This window comes from Puma concolor, chromosome A1, assembly GCF_028749965.1.
Source record: "Puma concolor isolate L17-30 chromosome A1, mPumCon1.1.hap2, whole genome shotgun sequence".
Taxonomy (NCBI): Eukaryota; Metazoa; Chordata; class Mammalia; order Carnivora; family Felidae; genus Puma; species Puma concolor.
This window is the reverse complement of record NC_141667.1, coordinates 151,715,074-151,735,960: the sequence shown is the minus strand read 5'-3', so window position 1 is coordinate 151,735,960 and position 20,887 is coordinate 151,715,074. Positions and strand designations below refer to the sequence as shown.

The 20,887-nt window shown below is 46.7% G+C and overlaps 1 protein-coding gene and 3 non-coding genes across 4 annotated transcripts; 2 read left to right on the top strand and 2 right to left on the bottom strand.

Annotated features, from left to right (window-relative positions):
• Positions 1 to 1,075: 1,075 nt before the first annotated feature.
• Positions 1,076 to 10,703, bottom strand: TRIM7 (tripartite motif containing 7). The gene is made up of 7 exons (XM_025924221.2): positions 9,916 to 10,703; positions 8,898 to 8,993; positions 6,256 to 6,486; positions 5,026 to 5,048; positions 4,617 to 4,732; positions 4,100 to 4,135; positions 1,076 to 2,692 (listed from the first exon to the last, which is right to left on the bottom strand). The coding sequence occupies exons 1-7, from the start codon at positions 10,420 to 10,422 to the stop codon at positions 2,181 to 2,183; spliced, it is 1,521 nt and encodes a 506-aa protein (XP_025780006.1). The 5' UTR covers positions 10,423 to 10,703; the 3' UTR covers positions 1,076 to 2,180.
• A 2,468-nt stretch (positions 10,704 to 13,171) lies between these two features.
• TRNAA-UGC (transfer RNA alanine (anticodon UGC)) lies at positions 13,172 to 13,243 on the top strand. The gene has a single exon. It is a non-coding gene; the product is annotated as a tRNA-Ala (tRNA).
• Positions 13,244 to 13,692: 449 nt separating this feature from the next.
• Positions 13,693 to 13,765, top strand: TRNAK-CUU (transfer RNA lysine (anticodon CUU)). The gene has a single exon. It is a non-coding gene; the product is annotated as a tRNA-Lys (tRNA).
• Positions 13,766 to 20,234: 6,469 nt separating this feature from the next.
• Positions 20,235 to 20,307, bottom strand: TRNAV-AAC (transfer RNA valine (anticodon AAC)). Its single transcript has one exon. It is a non-coding gene; the product is annotated as a tRNA-Val (tRNA).
• Positions 20,308 to 20,887: the final 580 nt, after the last annotated feature.

The window sequence follows — 20,887 nt, the reverse complement described above, 5'->3', positions numbered from 1 at the left end:
CTCAATGTGTGATTGTTACTGTAATGTTACTGTAACTGTTGTTATATTTCTTCAGATATATAGATGTCTATGTAGTTATTAACTCTGCAAACACATACTTCGATAGACACACAATCACATTCACAAACACAAAAGCTGAAAATATACACACAGACAGCCACTCGTACAGTCCCCAGACCTGGCCCTACAGGCACCTCCACCAGACACCCACCTTCTGTGACCTGTAATATGTGTTGCAATACTTCAGCACAGTTGTTATGTGACCTTAAAGGTAACTGTGATACTCAGTCCAAAAGCCATATAAGCCCAGATAATATCAGGGCTTGACGATAACATTAGGCGATTTAATTAGCAAGTGAGTGTTAAAATAAAGCGGGGGGGGGGGGGGGGTCCTTGTGGAAATGAGTAGTATTCAAATACATGGATTGGCTGCAGTGTTCTAGAACTTCTCCATATTTGAACACAACATAGGATTCACCCTCTGGAATGATACAATTATACTGTAGGCTGGACACTTATATGATCCTGACCCAGGCCCATAGGACATTGGATTCAGATTTCCTGGTGCTATGTCTGCTGTGTCTGCCTCTAGAACAGTGTCATGCCTCCCCTGTAAGACCCCTGTATTCAAAGTGTGCTTGGAGCATCTCAGGGACAGAGCACAGAAACCCCATGACACTTGCAGACCAGGTTATTCAATTGTCACTGTCCCTACATGCCAACATATCTGTCTAAACAGATTCATCTAGCCAGTTAGCTAGGTAGTGGGGGAGGAAAACCATGACCCTCACCTAAATGTGGAGTGGCTAATATTTAACAACAAATGAAAAATAGGGTATTACCAAATTGACCTAGGTCTGTTTGCAATACCTAAACCTATGCATGTGCTGATAAAACTGCTCTCCAAAATCCACACAAACCCCTGCCCCCTCAATCTGAGATATAAACATACATGCACACATTCCCCACACATTTAAACACAACTGATCACCCAGTCTAGCAGAAACCTTCACTACTACTTGTGCTCTTGCACTCAGACTGGAGGAGTCAAGAATGAGCTAAGCCATCCTACAAATGAGCTCAGAGTTTGTATTTCCATCTCCTCATCCCCCTTCCCTGGGTAGCACTAAACAGGAAACTGCCCAAAACCCCCTCCCAGAAGCCCACCCAAACAGAAGCTTGGGAACAATTAGCCAAGGGAATAACACCCCACCAGGGCACAGGCTGAGCAGACCTTGGCACCAGGGTCCTCTGCTGTTGGCACACATTTGACAAGTTCCAGGAAGGGTATATCAGGGGCATGTTTGTGCTCTGTGCATTCCCATGCTGATATTAGTTGCATCTGTAAAATCATAAGTGTTGTTTTGTGTTTCAAAATCCCATAGCCTTTGGTCTCCTTACTCAAGGGAGACTATACTTTGGCGTTTAAAAGGGGTTTAGGCATGTGTGAGAACACATGGCTGTCACTGTGGCAGAGGATGTACATATCACTCTGTATCATCATTAAGGGGTATTGGAAGGTAGCCATGATAAATGCCATTGTCCTGGGCTTTCCTCTCATGTACAGGTCAAGAATCTCCTTTCAGTTCTGTCCCAAGCTGTTCTCTGACCTGGGAGAACAGTGCTCCTCCCTGAGTAAATGACCTCAGGGCCAGGTGGATCCAGGCGTCTGAAGGCAGAGCTAGAAGCTGACAAGAAGGCAAAGCAGAAGTGGTCATGAACTTGGCTGGCTGGGCCTGAACCTGCCCCCTTGCACCTGAGGACAGCACTGTACTTGCTATTGCTCCAGAACCAGAGGCCCTGCTAAGTCCAGGTAGAAAGTCCCAGTGATGGGAAACACCTCTGTCAATAGCTGGGCTCCTGTCCTCACCCACCTCCAAGTCCTCACAGCTCAGGCTAAATCCACATGTCGACAACAGGCAGAGGACAGGCGCCAAGGGTCCAAGGCATCTTCTCTTCTACTCAGTTGACCACGGAACCCTTTTCCACAATCGCCCGTTTTCTGTCTCCAATGTTGTGATCTGCAGGAGCCCCTCCAAGGCAGCCCGGGGCCAATCTGGAAGGCAGGCCCACAGTAACCAGGAGGCTCCGATAGAGGGCAGCATTGCTTCCCATGGGCAGCCCGGATGAGGAGGTATTCACCCTGGACTGATTCACCCTCTCTGGGAGGCCAAAGACTCTCAAGGCCAGATTCGCAAGTAGGTGCCGGTGGAGCAGACAGAGAAAAGGGGGAACACTCGCTCGTGGAAGTTGACGCGGAAGGTGTAGAGGTGGCGCATGTCCTCCACAGCGTAGAAGGACACGGCCCCCACCTCTAGATCCAGGGCCACCCGCACGCGGGACAGGTGGCCACAGCTGAGGGGCGTCCGTTCAGGGCTAGTCACTGCCCAGTACTTCCCGCTGTTGAGCTGCAGTGCCCAGACGCCCTCCTCAGGGGTGAAGGGCGTGAGGCCCTTGCGGCGCACGCTCTCTCGCGCCACGCCGAAGGCCCAGCCGTCCTTGGAGCCCACTTCCACCTCCCAGTGGTGCCGCCCGGAGGAGAAACCACAGGACGCCAAGACTCGCGTGTTGGTGTCAAAGCGGCGTGGGTGGCAGGGCAAGTCCTGCGCCCGCTGTCCAAGGCGCACGCTCTTAAGATCCAGAGAGAGGATGAGGCGGGGGTTGGCAGTGTCGGGGTCCAAGGTCAGCTCCACTGAAGGCAGAGACAGGGAGAGATGTCCCATGCAAGCCCTCTCCCCAGCTCCCGTCAGTTACTTCTCCTCCACCATCCCCCCAAAACATGTACAAGTGGAAGCCAAACAAAAGGAATGTGTGAACCTAATTTGGATCACAATTAGAACAGATCGACAAATACAATTTAAAAGACAACTGGAGAATTTCAAACACTAGGTGTTAGAAAGAAGCATTACTTTTTCTAATTGTGATTATGGATTTGTGGTTTTTTTTTTAAGTCTATCTTTAGAGATAACATACTGATATTTATGGAAATAACTTATCCATGATTTGCTTCCAAATAATCCAGTGGGAAGAAGCAGGTAGGGGCGTTTATAAAAATATCAGCTGAAGGTCTATGATGAGAACATAATATTCATTATGATCTTCTCTCTACTTTTGTATATATTTAAATTTTTTCATAATAAAAACTTAAAATATGCACACTTGTCATAAGTACTATGTTCTAGGACTATTCTAGGCCCTGGGAATCCCACGGTTCAGTATCCCTGCCCTCCTGTAGCTTCCTTTCTGGGGGGAAGGAAAGAAGAGACAATAAATGGTAAACATGGACAATAAGAGGAGTCAGAAGAGAAGGCTGTAATTTCAATTAGAGTGGCCAGGGAAGGTGAAAAGGCCTAGGTATGCATTTGAGCAAAGACATAAAGGAGGTGACGAAGCCAGGCATGTAGCTGTCTAGAGGAAGCATATTCAAGGCTGAGGCCAGCCAGTGCAGTGCAAATGCTCTGAGGTGGGGGTGTGCTTAGTGCATTTGAGAAGCAGCAAAGAGCACTTGTTGTGGCTGCACAGAGTAAGCTAGAGGGAGAGCGTGCAGTGAGTTCAGAGCCTATGAAGCCTTGAAGACCATAGAGAGGACATTATTGAATGAGAGGGGCTGTCCTAGGGTTCTGTGCAGAGGAGGGTCATGATCTGACTTGGTTTAGATCCTTCCATGGTAAATTCTGACATAGCTTGATCAATCATTAGCATCATGAATATGTGCCCCCCTCTGCCCTCCTGCAGAGTTGGATCCCACTCACCCCAGAGCTCTGCAGTAGTAAGAACCTCCTCCCTTCCTGTCTTCAATCTCTTCCTGCTTTGCCTGACCCCTGCACACAAGCCCTGTCCCCAGGAGAGGTCTCTGTTTGTCTGGAAGGGGGAATGGGGAGAGAGGCTCATCCAGGTGACTGGTCCGCAATTTATAGGCCTAAAGGTCCCACTGAGGCCTGAGGGAGCCAGAACTGGGAGGCAAGGATGAGGGGAGGGCAGAGGCAGGCAGGTAGAAGGAACCAGCCATTCACAAAGCCCAGAGAAACAATCATGGGGAGGCAGTGGATTCTCTACATGGTCAAATAATGGGAAATCACTATCACAAGAACCATCTTACCTTTCTCCTCTTTCTCTAGCTCTCCACGAAGATCCTCTGAGGAGGAGAAACAAAGCAGGATATTCGTAAATGACTCAGAAGATTGTCTATCTGGCAATGATGGTGAATATCACCTCCTCTGACATTTACAGCCAGATACCCCGAAGGCTGAGAGTTGATGTGTAGACACTGGGTCAAGTGTGAGGGGTCAGGAAGGGGCAGTATCCTAGCTCTACCTCTTCCACTTCCCTCTCTTTTGCCTGAGCTAGTCTGAGCTGAGCTCTCCCTCCTCATCCTTCTTCTTGCCCCAGTAGCCCTCTACCCTGCCTGTCCCTGGGGGAATCTTTGTGCTCTGGGGAGCAGGGGCTGCTGAATGGATTTGCCACCACCATCTCCCTGCGCCAATCTGTCCTTGACACACCCTAGCTCCTATTTTCTAACAAACCTTCTGGAAAGACACATTCCCGGGCCCCCAAACTACCAGAAACACACCATGGCCACCAGCACTGCATGGCCCAACCCCAAGCACAGGCCCTACCTTTGAACTTCTTGAGCAGCCCCTTTAAGACAAAGGTCTTGAGGGAAACATTCCAGACTTTATTCTTCATCTCAGAAGAGACTGTGGTTGGCTTGGGACCAGGCACATTGCTGCATCTGCAGGACAAAGAGCCTGAGGAAGGCCCACAAACACTGTCCCACTCCCACCAGGCTGTGACAATTAGGATGGTAAGGTCCTCTTGGTGGGGAGAGGTAGGAAAAGAGAGGCTGATCTTGCAGCGGAATATCCACAGCCAGGCAGGTGGACATTTGCCTTAGAAGGTACATAGGTAAGGCAGTGTGGGAATTGGGAGTGTGAGGTCAGGGATGAGGGGATGAAGAGAGAGAGCTCAGTGGAAAAGGAGAAGAGCCAGCTTGGAAAGACCTAAGGAAATCTTAGGTCCACTCACCTGCTTAGTGTATTTTTGAATTCCTGGAAAGAAAGATGAAAGAAAGCCAAATCAGCACGAGGTAACCTCCAGTTACTTTTGAGAAAATAAAACTGACCCCTTGTGCTGCTTCCAGAGGAATATGCAACTTTTTTTATTTTTATTTTTTTAGTAGGCTCCACAAGCAGTTTATAGCCCAAGGTGGGGCTTGAACTCACAACCTTGAGATCAAGACCTGATCTGAGATCAAGAGTCAGAGGCTTGGCCAACCAAGGCACCCAGGGATCTAGGTACCCCCAGAGGAATAAGCAATAAGGTGTACTACCACTCCCTACCACCTTTATGGGCCCAGGTGTCAATGGCTTCCTGCTGTGGCTGGTTTCTGGGTGTCTTATCAACTCTCTGCCCACAGCTTTGCAAATGCTCTCTTCATTACAGAATCATCACTGGAGCTTTGTGCTGGGATCCAGTGTTGCCTACCCTCTCTACACCACCCCAGATAAGTCACAGCTCTTATGCAGTGACTGGTTACTCATACCAGCACCTTTCAAATGCCTATTCTTGACCAATTTGTGGATTGTGACTATTTATTTGTTTTGAGAGAGCCCATGAGCAAGTGGGGGAAGGGCAGAGAGCGAGGGAGAGAGAATCCCAAGCAGGCTCCTTGCTGTCACTGCAGATCCATACGGGACTTGATCCCACCAACCATGAGATCATGACCTGAGCTGAAATCAAGAGTCTGAAGCTTAACCAAGTGAGCCACCCAACCCCCCCCTTTTTAAAGTTTATTAATAATTTATTAGTAATATTAATAAATATTGAGAAAATGAGCAGGGGAAGGAGGGAGAGAGTGTGACTATTTATTTTAAAAGGAAATAGAATAGAAAATGTCAAAGTACATCCGGTGTAGTAAAGTATTATTTTATGAGACTTTTGGCATAAGGTTTACATCCTGGAATAAGACATAAGCCTTGCATATAGCTCTTTGGAACTCCTTTCTGTCTGCTAGATTGGATGTTGCTCAATTCATGTCGTTGAGTAAAGCCAGTAAGATCTTTATTGTGACTCGAGGTCAAGAAATTTTTATCACAACTTTTTAGACCTTTAACCCCAGGAGAATCAGGGCAGTTTTCTCCAGTCCCCTTCTGCTTGAGTATGTGATTCTACTAAATTCACAGGATCTAACTCTGTTCTCACTGTTTATGAAGCCTTAGGATAAATGATCCATACCTCTGGCCAAGCCAGACTCACCTGGAGAAAGTCAAGGTCAGGCTTTCGAGATGTCTCCTGGATCTGGCTGCTGAGCTTGGAGAGCTGGGTGATTTCACCCTCAAGCTGAGCTATGTTCTCATTTTGCTTCTGTGTCACCTCCCGTGACAGCTCCTCCAGGCGGCCCAGGAGCCGGCCCTCCTGCTCCACCAGGAAGGCCCGCAGAGCCTGGAACTCTGCACCCACCTTCTCTCGCTCAGCTGCCATCTGCTTCTGTCTCAGGAGAGAAGTTGGAGAGGCAATGGGGCACAGGCATCAAGATGTGGCATTTGGACAGGAGACTCTAAGCCATCCCACAGGACAAAGTTCCGTCCCCCTCACTGGTCAGGGGTCAGAGACTCAACTACACATACCCACCAAGCACAGCCTCTAATTTAAATATCCCACCTCTGAATGCAGAGCAGCTTCAACACATGCTCTCATGTCCCCTGTCACAGATGTGCTCTCCCATCAATCTAGGACAACTTATACTTGCCTCAGAACCACCCTGGGCTGCAGTTTCCTCATTTGAAAAGTAGGAGGAATAAATTAGTGCCTCCTAGAGCTACTGCAAGAATTAAACTGAGGTCACTCCCTCCCACCCACGAACACATTTATTTTGAGTTAAAAACCATCCTAAAATTTGTATGGAACCACAAAAGACCCCGCATAGCCAAAGTAATATTGAAGAAGAAGACTAAAGTGGGAGGTATCACAATCCCAGACTTTAGCCTCTACTACAAAGCTGTCATCATCAAGACATCATGGTATTGGCACAAAGACAGATACATAGGCCAATGGAATAGAATGGAGACTCTAGAATTGGACTCAGAAAAGGATGGCCAACTAATCTTTGACAAAGAAGGAAAGAATATCCAATGGAAAAAAGAGTCTCTTAACAAATGGTGCTGGGAGAACTGGACAGCAACATGCAGAAGAATGAAACTAGACCACTTTCCTACACCATTCACAAAAATAAACTCAAAATGGAAAAAGGACCTGAATGTGAGACAGGAAACCATCAAAATCCTAGAGGGGAAAACAGGAAAAAACCTCTCTGACCTCAGCCACAGCAATTTCTTACTTGACACATCCCAAAAGGCAAGGGAATTAAAAGCAAAAATGAACTATTGGGACCTCATGAAGATAAAAAGTTTCTGCACTATAAAGAAAACAATCAACAAAACTAAAAGACAGCCAACGGAATGGGAAAAGATATTTGCAAATGATGTACGAGACAAAGGGTTAGTATCCAAAATCTATAAAGAACTCACCAAACTCCACATCCAAAAAACAAATAATCCAGTGAAGAAATGGGCAGAAAACATGAATAGACACTTCTCTAAAGAAGACATCCGAATGGCCAACAGGCACATGAAAAGATGCTCAACGTCGCTCCTCATCAGGGAAATACAAATCAAAACCACATTGAGATACCACCTCACGCCAGTCAGAGTGGCTAAAATGAACAAATCAGGAGACTATAGATGCTGGAGAGGATGTGGAGAAACGGGAACCGTCTTGCCCTGTTGGTGGGAATACAAACTGGTGCAGCCACTCTGGAAAACAGTGTGGAGGTTCCTCAAAAAATTAAAAACAGATCTACCCTATGACCCAGCAATAGCACTGCTAGGAATTTACCCACGGGATACAGGAGTGCTGATGCATAGGGGCACTTGTACCCCGATGTTTATAGCAGCACTTTCAACAATAGCCAAATTATGGAAAGAGCCTAAATGTCCATCAACTGATGAATGGATAAAGAAGATGTGGTTTATATATACAATGGAATACTACTTGGCAATGAGAAAGAATGAAATGTGGCCTTTGGTAGCAACGTGGATGGAAGTGGAGAGTGTTATGCTAAGTGAAATAAGTCATACAGAGAAAGACAGATACTATATGTTTTCACTTATATGTGGATCCTGAGAAACTTAACAGAAGACCATGGGGGAGCAGAAGGGGGAAAACAAAGTTAGAGAGGGAGGGAGGCAAACCATAAGAGACTCTTAAAAACTGAGAATAAACTGAGGATTGATGGGGGGTGGCAGGGAGGGGAAAGTGGGTGGTGGGCATTGAGGAGGGCACCTGTTGGCATGAGCATTGGGTGTTGTATGGAAACCAATTTGACAGTAAATTTCATATTTAGAAAAAAAAAAAAAAAAAAGACAAAAGGCCCAAAATGGAGTCACTCACGCTAAGTCCCCTATCAGGAAACAGAGACTTAATTACAGTTTCAGTTCTCCCAGAAATAGAATCTTAAACCAGTCAATCAGGAGTCACCTGATCAGCATTAGTTGAGTAACTACCTGACAAACAGGGAAAGTAACCTTGCAATAATCCATCTGCTTTTTGGCCCAGTATAACTTCCTTGTTCCTGCCCCCTACTGCCTATAAAATCTCTTGGCTTGCATAGCTTTTCAGAGCTCTTTTTCTATCTGCTAGATGGGATACTGCCCAGTTCATGAATCACTGAATAAAACCAATAAGAACTGCAAATTTTACTCAGATTTTGTCCTTTAACATTTGTCACCCCTCCAACTTTCACTCTTCACTTCTTTTTAAAGATTGCACATACAATGCCAGGATGGTGGGGTCCTCTGTTGTCACCCAAAGAGGGCCCACCTGGACAGTGCCCTGCTCACCAGGAGCTCCTTGCTCTCCTTCTCCTCCGTGGAACGAAACACCTCATAGTCTTCCAGATCCTTCCTCAAGACCTTCAGCCTAGACTCCAGGAGCTCCTGCAGGAGGGTGAGAAGGGAGACATTATGGGAAGAGGACTCTGGAAACCCTACATGTGCCTTCCCGGAGCCATCCAGGAGAAAGACAAGGCCTTATTAATTGAAGAGGAGGAGGCAAGGTTGAAGACCTGTCTGGACATCGGGATAGCTGACAGCCTGCACAGACGCACATAGGGGTACGGGGCAATTGAAAGGTGACTCCAAAGACCTCAAGGTCTCACTTCCCCAACCATCTGTGCACAATCCTGGCTGAAATGCAGGCCCTTTGGCAGCCCAACCTGCCTAGTTTTGTCCTCTGATCTCTTAATCACCATCAGAAAGACGTCTGGGAGGGAGTGCTGGAGCGGATTAAGGAGGAAAGAAAAACTGGGGGCTCTGTGCCTGAAGCCTCCGTGCACACCCCAGTAAGGAAGTGGGAAAGAGAAGTGCCTCAAACCCATATCTTTGACACAACCAAAGACAGCTTTTGGTGCTCTATTCAACCCAGAAGTCACCCACTGCCTTACCCCAACCTTTTTGGAAGGTCGTCCCACTCCAGGACGCGGAGACATTGCACAGAGCCACGCCCAGGGAAAGGGCGGGGGCTGAGAATGGGGGCAGAGGAAGTGGGGGTGTGACGGAGACACCGCTAGAAGCCAAGGACAGACAGAAAGAAAATCGCGAAGTCTGGGGGCATCAACTAGGCGATCCAGTAGGGAGCCCAGAGGGAAGCTCGAGGTGGGTGGGAGGATGGTACTGGTTGTGTGTGGGTGACCCAGCGAGTGCTGCAATCAGTCCCAGAGCCAGTGGAACAGGAAGAAAGAGGCAGGGTCTCACCTGGGTATCCTGCCTGCCTGCCTGCCAGAGGTCTGCACTGTCTGCGCGGGAAGACAGGACCCGAACTGGGGTCCTGAGGCTCTGCATGGGTGGGGCCCGCCCTCACCTTAGCTTCCTGCACAGCCTCGTCTAGCGGCAACACTGCGTGCGCGCGGTGTTCGCGGGCGCGGTCGCACACCACGCAAATGGCGCGTCCGTCGTCCTGGCAGTAGAGCTTGAGCGGTTCACCATGCTGTACGCACCCGGCAACCGCCGCCTCCGGGGGCCGGTGTTCTCCTGGCGCGGCCGCAGGCAGGCTGAAGCGCCGCAACAGCGTGGCCACTGAGGCCAGCTGCCTGTTGGGCCGCAGCTGGCCGGGACGCACGGGCTCTCTACACTGTGGGCAGGGCAGCGGACAAGGCAGCGCGCGCGGCACTGTGGTCGTTCCTGTGCCGGGGCGCTCCCAACAGCGCGCGATACAGGAGCGGCAGAAGCTGTGACCGCAGTCGACGGATACGGGCTCGCGGAAGAGCTCCAGGCAGATAGAGCATGTGGCCTCGCCCTGCAGCTCTGCCGCCAGTGCCAGCGCCTCGGCCCCGGAGCCGGGGCCAGTCCGCGGCCCCACCGCCGCCATGCGCTTCCTTAGCGCACTTAATTCCAGCAGTGCTGGAGAAGCCGAGGGACCCGACAGTTCGCGGCGCGGAGTGGGGAGGCCCAGTAGGGGCCTCCGAGCACCCACTAGGAGAGGAAGGGCGGGGCTGACGCCGGGCAGGCGGAGACGTAAACTGAGGGCTGGCCGGGCCGGGAAGCGGAGAGAATGAGAGTTGTGGGCGGGCCAGACCGCACTGCTCGACTGGATCCAAGCGCCGGCCAGCTCCCTGCACCTCTGCTCTGGGCCACTCAATCACTGGCTTTGGTCTGCGGCCTCCTCGGTCCCCTGGCGCCCTCTCTCTGTCGCCCCCCCCCAGCCCAGCCCGTCAGCAGTCCTCTCTAAGCCACCCACAGCCTGGCCCAGGCAGCCGTGGGAAACAGGCCCGGACAGGTGGGAGCCCACACCCAGCCGGGCACAACTCGTCGTGGCCGCCTGAGGCCAACCCAGCAGGGCCAGGCCTTGGGCCTAGCGCCCGGGCCACAGTGTCAGGTTCCCAGAGTGCAGGTTTGTCCTGGTCCTGTGCTGACCTAAATTTAGTGTCTGGAACCTGGCTCTTGCCCCCACCCCCAAGCCTGGCATAGTATCTATTTCCCACTGTTGTTCTCCCCCTTGTTTATTCTTTATTTAATTTTTGGCTTTGAATAAATAATACATTTACAATGAATTTTCCCACTGTAATCTCCCTCCCAAATAATTCAACCCTCTACTGTCCCTCCAGAACTACCTGATGTATTTGTTTCCACCCCCTTTCCTCATTCCCTCTGGAGGCCACTCAGGGCAGGCTTTAGCGACCACCCTCCTCAGAAACCACTCTTGTCAAGGTCACCAGTAACCTCAGCAATCCTAACCTAAAGGCATAGGCTCCTTCTCCGGCCTCACCTCATCTGCCCTTTTCTCTGATGCTTCCTCCTTGCTGACACTCTTTCCTGGCGCCTTCCAGGTTACTGTACTCCCTGGCTCTCCACCCACATCCCTGGCCTCCTACCTTTTTCTTGGTCTCTCTTGTGGTTTCCTCCTCCTCTCCCCGCACTTGCTCAGCCCTTGGACCTCCGTCTATCCTCACTTGTGATCTCTTCCATTTTCTTGGTTTGAAATACTCTCTCCTTGTGGATGCCACAATACACATCCCCACCCAGGTTCCCTTAGGATGCCTGGCTCCCACATCCATCCCCAGGCAGCATGTCCTAAGGAATATCACTCCGCACTCACTGTATCCACAACTGTATTTCTTTTTTTTTTTTTAACTTTTTTTTTTTTTTTTTTTTTTTGGGACAGAGAGAGACAGAGCATGAACGGGGGAGGGGCAGAGAGAGAGGGAGACACAGAATCAGAAACAGGCTCCAGGCTCCGAGCCATCAGCCCAGAGCCTGATGCGGGGCTCGAACTCACGGACCGCGAGATCGTGACCTGGCTGAAGTCGGACGCTCAACCGACTGCGCCACCCAGGCGCCCCTCCACAACTGTATTTCTAATCTGCTTCTCCACCTGTTCCTTCCACAGTCTTCCCCACCCCACCCCACCCCATTTAACAGCAACTCCATCCCTTCAGGTGCTGAGGCCAAACTGGGGAGTCCTCTATGACTCCCAAAAGGAATACATTGCCCACACTCCACCCTCAGTTCCTCAGTGTGTCCTCCCTCTCTCATGTCCTCCACTGCACCATTTCCAATGATCTGATGATCACAATTCTCTCCCCTTCTGTCACATTGTTCTACCTTGTCTTCTCCACCCAGCTGTGAGAACAGTCCTGTTAAAATGTTAAGTCAGATTAATGTTAAGTTCTCCTCTGCTCAAACCCTCCATTGGCTCCCACTTCTCAAAGTCAAAGTCTTTACAGTCCTCCAAAGGCCCTATCCATTCTTTGACCCCATACCCTGCACCCAGCCTCTCTATCCGCATCTCTTGTCACTCTCCTTTGTTGACTCCTCTCTTTCCATATGGACCTCCTTGCTATTCCTGCACCATGCCAGCAAGATCCTATCTCAGGGCCTTTGAACTGGCTTTTACCATTACTTGGACTTCTCTTTTCCCATACTTGCATGGCTTACTTCTCACCTCTTTCAAGCCTTGTTTCAAATAACCTCTCAGCGAAGCCTGCCCCCACCACACTGTTTAAAATCGCACCTTACCGCACTTTAATCTTCAACGCGGGCTCTATTTTCTAACACTCTACTCCCTCCTCTGGAATTTGAGCTATTGAAGGGGATGACTGTGTCAGTTTTGTTCGCGGCTGGACCCCCAGATTTCTAGAGCAGTTCTTGGCACATAGTAAGCGATCGGTAAAGTTTTCTTGGAATGAACTGATTTAACATTGTTCAAAATTCAGATATACACAGCAGTTCACAGCGAAAAGTGTGTCCACTGTCTACGCTCGAGTCTCCTCCCCATCCCAAGCGATCACCTTTGCAATTCTGAATTACTACACTCCCTTTCTTTTTGTTTAACAAACGTAGCAGTCTGCACACTGTCTTCCTTTCTTCACTTTTTCGGATCACAGTTCATTTGGGGCATTGTGCCCAATGACATCCCCCCTGCCTTCAGGTGTTTATTCCGGCCCTGTTCTTCCAGCGAACGTCCCCTCAGTGGGGACAGTGGAGGACTCGGAAACACAGCTCCAAGCGCTACGGTACCGGCTTTGCAGCATCTGCGCTATCTCGCTCCGCCATTTGCGCAGCCGCTCTCTGTGCTAATATACAGTCAAGAGAGCATGTAGAGAGCCACTTGGCCAGGTGGGGATGTAGCTCAGTGGTAGAGCGCATGCTTTGCATGTATGAGGCCCCGGGTTCGATCCCCGGCATCTCCAGCGCGGGTTTGCGTGAAAGCCTCTTTTTCATTAAGTTTTGAAACTAGGCGTGTTTGCAAAGCCTGAGGGGCACACTTCCTATCTTGGAGTTTGCACAGCTTGGAGGGGGCGACCGTGGGACCCACCTACTCGATTTCCCAGATACCACCTCTGAACTCCAGATTAAAGTATCAGAGTGAGCATGCCAGCGCCGTTAGAAAGAGTGCGTTTGCCGTCCTTCGCCCCCTGCACTTTCGGGGAATGGAAAAAGTCTAGGTCGCGGGCAGACCAGAGTAAACAGAAAACAGACTTAGGTGGGAGGGGCAGTCAGGCATGATCTACAGGCTTTACGTTCCCCGGGCTAAGGAACCATTTGATTAGATCACAACTAAACCGACCTTTAAATTTGGAGCCGCAAACAGCCTGAATAGTACCTTGAAGTAAGAATTGTTGAGACGCCTTAGCAGGCCGCCCGGCTAGCTCAGTCGGTAGAGCATGAGACTCTTAATCTCAGGGTCGTGGGTTCGAGCCCCACGTTGGGCGTGCAGTGTGTCTTCTTTTCTTGTATTTCAATCGATGACAACCGGTTCACTACCTCTGTGTTCTAGGACAACAAAAACCTCATTCTGGAGATTTCCTGTGTGCAGCAGTCAATTGGCCTTTTTTTGTAGCTACACCTTTGTTCATGGATTAATTTATGCTTTACCGCTAGCAAAGTGAATTTTACATAAGTATATGTAAATTATTAGTTTTTAAAATAGTTAAAATATGCAAAATAAAATTTACCATTTCAATAGTTTTTACATGTACAGTTCTGTAGCTTTTCACACATTCACACTGTTGTGCAATCACCATCTATCCATCTCCAATCGCTTCTCCGCCTTTTGGCTAAGATCAAGTGTAGTATCCATCTCCAAACTTTCTCATCTTCCCCAACTGCAACTCTATCCAGGAAATACTATCTCCATTCTCTCCTTCCTCCAGCCCCTGGCAACCACCATTCCACTATCTCTATGACTACTCTAGGGGCCTTATACATATATTTGTTCTTTTGTGACTGGCTTATTTCACTTAGCACAGTGTCTTCAGGGTTGATCCGTGTGTATCAAAATTTCTTTCTTTTTAAAGCTAACTAATATTCCATCATATGTTACATTATTTTTAACTGTTCATCTGTCCACAAACACTTGGTTAGTTTCCTTCCATTTTTTGGCTCTTGTGAATAATGAAGCTATTAGCATCGGTGTGCAAATACCTGTTTGAGTTCCTGCTTTCACTTCTGTTTGGGGATATACCTAGAAGTGAAATTGCTTACCATATGGTGTTTATTTTTTTCTTTTTAATTTTAACTCCAGTATTATAACGTATGGTATTCCTATGTTTAATAGTTTTGAAGAATCACTATACCATTTTCCACAGAAGTCCACAAAATAAGTTTTTAAGTATCTTTTGAGTAGGTTACAAACTGTACTGTTCAAAAATTGAACCATATATAAAAATATTCAGTGAAAACTGTCATCTTCTCTCCTTAGGTAACAACTTTTGTTTCTTTGTATATATTCTTCCACAGTTACATATTTTTGATGCAAATATATTTCTGTTTTCCTCTATTTTATACAAAAAGATAATTACAACTCTTACATTTGGGGATCTTTCCATCTCAAGACATAGGAAACTTTCTAAATCTTTTTTTTTTTTCAGCTGCATCATATTCCCCTGTAGATGAATCACAGTTTATTTAACAAATCACCTACTGATGGACATTTATGTTGTTTCTAACCTCTTATTATTATAATCAATTCTGCAGTTAATAAGGATACTGTGTTGTTATTTTGCACTTTTGCACTCATATCTGTGGGGCAAATTCCTAGAAGTGAGATTGCTAGGTCAAAGCTTAAATGTGATTGTAATTTTATAGATGTAGACAAATCACTGAACTGTGGATCTTACAGGCTGATATTCCTTCCTACCAGCCATGAATCAGATTACCTGTTTCTCCACTACTTTGGTGGCAATGGACTGCTTTAACAAATCTAACATGACTCCACCCCCCTTAAAATTGCCAGGGTCCCTCACTGCCTGTCCTAGATAAGATGATACCCATTGCAGGGCCTACAGGGCATGGCCTGACAGGAAGAGAGACCCTCCTTTTGCCTCTCAGAGGAGCATACTCAAGCAAAAGATTCTGAAGATCACAGTGTCAATCTATTTATGGCTTCTAATCCAATTCTATAGGACAACATTATTTTTTTCTTTTTTAGGCCTGGTTCTGTGAAGACTATTATGTTTCCTTCATTTGCAGAGCCACGACATCTTTGGAAAGGCAAACTCGTTTATTTCTTACTCTGCAAATTTTCTCCCTTGGACAGGAAGAAACCAACCAAACATAAGAAATTAAATTTGTATGTGATTTTCTATTTGGTCTTGATATCACATGGGGCATGTATAAATTATTAGATCATGGGGGTGCCTGGGTGGCTCAATGGGTTAAGCTTCCAACTTCAGCTGAAGTCATGAGCTCACAGTTTATGGGTTCAGGCCCTGCCTTGGGTTCTGTGCTGACAGCTCAGAGCCTGGAGCCTGCTTCAGATTCTGCGTCTCCCACTCTCTTTGCCCTTCCCCTGCTCATGCTTTCTCTCTCTCTCTTCCAAAAATAAATTTAAAAATATTATTTATTAGATCATGCATGAACTTGTGGTCTACAATAATAATTATATGTAATTTATATATAAAGTATTAATTCACCATAGACTTGAATATTTTTATCTAAAACCTCATTTGAAACAGAAAATTATCTCCAGGTTTAAAATATTTATGGCTATTTTCTAACTAGTCTAAAAATACTCCAGTGTCAGCTGTTTCTTTAACAGTCAGTGGTTTCCTTTTACTAGCTTGACAAAGTCATTCTCCTAGGGTCTGTGTAGAATCAGGAGAAATGGCTCAACGACCAACAAATACCCCCGTTATTTCAATGCTGTTTATATTATATCACATTTGTTAAGGGTACAAAGTCCCCTAAATAAAAGGCAGGTTTCAGTCACATACTGGTGTCCTGGGGAATGTGAATTTGGGGTAAGTAGGAAGACAAAATGTCAATCAGAGCAACCTAATTCTGGAGGACTGCATGCCAGAGGAAGAGTGACCAAATAGATGACCCAGAATGACCTGCTCCTCCATTCTGTGTCAGGACCAACTGGATTAAAATCACTGGGTATTTTTGGCAACTGCTGTCATTTGAGATGTTTAATGTCTAAGGACTAGGGAGGCTTTAGAATATGGAAAAGAATACATACACTTGTTCTGTGATTAATATTCAATGTATTACAGTTGTCAATGTTAAAGCCTAGTTTTTCTCAAGGTTTTAAATTCAACTTATAAGTATTGCTGTTTTTCTTATAAAGCTAGCAAATTTTGGAACAGGAAAATCACTAGGTCCTTGCACTCATTACTTCACTAGTGCCTTCATGAATTATGGTTATCGAAAGGCATCATCCCAAACATCTCAGCCATTGGTGATAGTTTCTCTTAGACGTTTCAGGTGACAGTTGTAGATGTACCTATATGAACCCTCATTGAGTGTGGAGGAGAGGGAGGCACTGATTAGGTTACAGGTGCAGTGTAGAGCCAGTACCTGAACCTTGGTTGCTGCTGCCATCTCCCTGCTTCAACCACCAACTCACAGCATTTAGAAACCCCGGGTGTGTTGTCTATTTGCAAGCTTCTGAATGAAGCTATGTGTTTATTCATCTGTCCTTAAAAACTCCACATTGAGGTCCTACTGTATTTCTCATCAGCCTGGGAGTCCTCTAAGACTACAGATCTAGTGTCTTCCATACCTTTTTCTATCCACTTGTAAATAAATACAGCAGCTGATGTGGATGGAGTCATCAGAATGCAGAGCCAAGGAGTTATAGCTGTGGCTCCTTATCCTCCAAGTCCCTGGTCTTCCTTCACTCATTGAACCCACCAAGCACACTCCTACTTCAGAGACTTTTAATCCTCTGCCCATCTCCCAAAGGCTTCTTCCCAAGATCTTTGAAAGGCTGGCTCCTTTTTATCTTCCTGACTCAGCTTATTGTCACCTTTTTTTTTCTTTTTCTTTTTAAATTTAAATCCAAGTTAGTTAACATATAGTGTAATAATGATTTCAGGAATAGAATTTGGTGATTTATCACATATGACACCCAGTGCTCATTCCAGCAAGTGTCCTCCTTAATGCCCCTCAACTGTTTAGCCCATCCCCCCATCCAGCATCCCACCAGCAACCCTCAGTAGCCCATCTCTGTTTGCTTGTCACTCTATCAGATATCCTTCATTTTCTCACAGTCCTTATCATCCTCTGAGACAGAGACAGTGAGGTGGGAAGTGATGGAGGCAGAGATAAAACTGGAATTGTGGAATAGAGGAAAATGTTGAAGCTGGGTGATAGGTACTTGGGTTTCATAATATCATTAACTCTACTTTGAATTTCCTAATAAGTTTTTTAACAAATAAATAAAAAGGAAACATAATTACTTATGAGTGAGAGATTAAAATTTTAGGTAGATAATTTTGTAGAATAATGATATTGGGGCTTATTTGAAAAAATGTAAAGATCTAGCAAAGCGACAATTACATAGAACCCTGAGTGTTAACTCATGTCCTTTAAACTATTTCCCTGGGGTACTCAGAAGCAGGGGAGCCAGAAACCTTGAGCTCCATGCACTGTCCTGGCACCTAGATTTGGCCTTTTTCTTTCACTCTTCGCTGAAAAAAAAAAAAAAGGGAATCTCCCTAAATATTCTCCTGCGTCCTAAGGCAGGAAAAAATTACAGATGAATCCAAAGCATGAGTAGTTTCCAGGAAACAAGGATGCTCTCAAATGGTCAGGGCAATGCTGAACAGATAAAGGGGCCAATGTGAAGGGGCTCCCACTGACAAGCAGCTACAATTTAAGTATAAAAAAGAGAATAATAATTAGCATTAATTGAAACAAGATGAGCCTAGGAAACCTTTTAAAACCATAATGACAAGTTAGCACTAAGTGTAATCCAAAGAAATATGACTCAAAGCAGACGGCTTCCTGCACAGCTTGTTGCCCAGCCCAGCTGGGTTTTTGGTGTTAATTGTGTTGCTTTGAATTTGTTTACTATCTCCACAAGGAACAGGAATGAAAGCTCATAGATAAGCTGCGGCACAAACCAAAATTCACCTGGTGAAGAGTAACTGAGTGATGGTGCTGGCCTCTCAGAGTTCTGGGGCCACCAAGAAGGTCAGTTTGGGGGGGCGTGCAGGAGACACTCTAACAGTGCAGAGCCTGGAGTGAGGAGCATGTACTGACTGACTTGCCTCAAATCAGTAAAACATGAAAAAAGAAAGAGAAAGAGGGAGAGAGAGACAGAGAGGAAGGAAGAAGAAAGGAAAGAAAGGGAGAAAGAGAGAAAGGAGGGAAGGAGGGAAGGAAGGAAGGAAGGAAGGAAGGAAGGAAGGAAGGAAGGAAGGAAGGAAACAAGGAAACAAGCAAGCAAGCAATGGGGTCAGCAGGGGAAGGAGAAGCTTTCTCCCAGGTGTGATCCAGAATCCTTCACTCTTCACTCCTCTGGGTCTCTAAGTTCCATGGCTGGGCTGTAGCCTTTCTGGTTGGGTGAATGCATCTTTAAGTTCTGGGAAGTTATACAAATAAGTGTGAAAGAGCAATGATAAAGAAATGGGCAAGATAATTGATTTTTTTCTTATGCTATTTTTGGTTATGCTTTGTCTGCATTGTGTGAAGCTTTAAAGACAATTTGATTTACAACTTTGATGTTTTATTTGGCTTTCCAGTTTGACAGAAGTGCCGAGAAAGAAGTTGCTCATCAAATGTTTAAATGTGCCCCCATCAGTTATGAAAGCGTGAACCCTATTTTCCAGGGCGTGAAAACAGACTGCGCTGCAGAGGTCCACAAAGTGTGCGTCTCTACGGACATCTGTCAAGCCTGGAACATTGGACTGGGGGCCCAGAGCACCTCTGGACTGCTTCTCTAAAGCCTTTTCCCCTTGACCTCTAAAGCCTGTTTCCCAACACACGAGGCGTCTCACAGGATGGAGGCCGACGAGCTGCAAGTGAGGATCAGTGAAGAGGGCACCTTCTGGAGAGAGGGATGGTCCTTTTGACTGCTCTCCATCACTGAGGACACACTGTACAGTGGGAGGGATGCAGGGTAGATACCATGTGGGTCTGCATGAGGGGGCGCGCGGGGAGCGAGAGGAAGGCGCCACTTGGAGGAGCGGAGACGGTCCCACTCAGGACAGGTGGATGGGTAGGCCCCAAGCTGGAAGTGAAGCCAGTCGGTGTAGAATTGTTCGTGGTAGTGTCCATAGTGTGGATGGTGAGGCCATTGCCTTTGGTTCCACCTGGCCAATCACCAACGGTCCGCAGGTAGGACCAACGTTGGGTTCCTCTGCTGTGCTTACTTGAATTTCTCTACGTGCCTTGTTTTCCTCTTCTCCATCCTTTAGCTCCGACTTCTATTCCTCTACCTCACGATTCCTCACCTTACGTGATGTGTCTGTCCTCAGAGGCGTCACCTACAAACTGGGAACAACAATATTAAGTACCCTGCAGGATTGTTAGGTTCCTTTGAGGCAGACACCTAAAACAGGTCCAGACAAGAGCAACACAACGCATTGTAGGTGGTGTGGTCATTACCGCTGCAACGATCTTCCTGTGAATACTTTCCCCTGGCCTGACTTCCACCATGCATTTCCAGCTCATTCTTTCTTGCACTTTTCAATATTTCATTTGTGGTTGCGTGACATTCCTTCCCTTTTCAGTCTTTTAACCGGACAGGATTTTAAGTTCTTTGAAGGAAATGTCTAAAGACATAGACCACCTTCTTTGTACCACAGATTTAGAGAGCTGGACTGTGTTGGTTGAAGTGAACTGGTCATGAATTGGAAAAGACAAGAGTACATGAAAAACGATGTATCCATACACATTTGCACATATATTCCAAGGGCAAAAGACCGAAGTATCAAAAGCACATGCCCGAGATGTTTCCGCCCGGTTTCGAACCGGGGACCTTTCGCGTGTTAGGCGAACGTGATAACCACTACACTACGGAAACACACAGTGAGCCCTGCCTTCCTTAATCCTTCTAAGACGTATAGTCCTGCGTACTGCCCCGGTCTCTGCACGGGACCTGAGAGAGCTCTTGGAACCCTTTTTTCCTAGTTTACCAAAGGCTCTCACTTCCCACCGTGGCCCTGGGTAATAGTACTGTCTCACTACCGAGCGAGCGCGACCCCTTAGTAGGTCCTGAAACCAGTCACATTCTGCAATTAAAACACCCCCCAGAACAGTAGTGAATGAAAGCAGTGGGCCTCTCTAGAAGTAGGGTAAATGTGGCTTCGGATGTTTGATACGAGATAATTGGCTCCATTTTGTCTCTTCTAGGGAGACAGCGGGAGGGTTTAAATTCTCACCCAATTTGTGCTGGATTGAGATTGAAGATTTAAAGGATTAAAGAAATGCTAAATGCATTCAAAGAATACGAGACTTGAATATATTTTGTTAAAATGTAAATATAAATAAGCCAAAAATAAAACTGGTTTTACCTTATGCTTTCAAAATAATTGTTTCCTCTAAGTTATGTAAAATTATCTATTAAAAATAAAGGGGAAATTGAAATTAATAAATATCAAATT

Coding starts and splice junctions, on each gene's coding strand:
- TRIM7 (XM_025924221.2), bottom strand. CDS start 10,422: ATGGCGGCGGTGGGGCCGCGGACTGGCCCCGGCTCCGGGGCCGAGGCG. Junction 5,049..6,255: donor CTGACCTTGACTTTCTCCAG/GTGAGTCTGGCT, acceptor CTTTCTTTCCAG/GAATTCAAAAATACACTAAG. Junction 4,136..4,616: donor GCTGCTCAAGAAGTTCAAAG/GTAGGGCCTGTG, acceptor TCTCCTCCTCAG/AGGATCTTCGTGGAGAGCTA.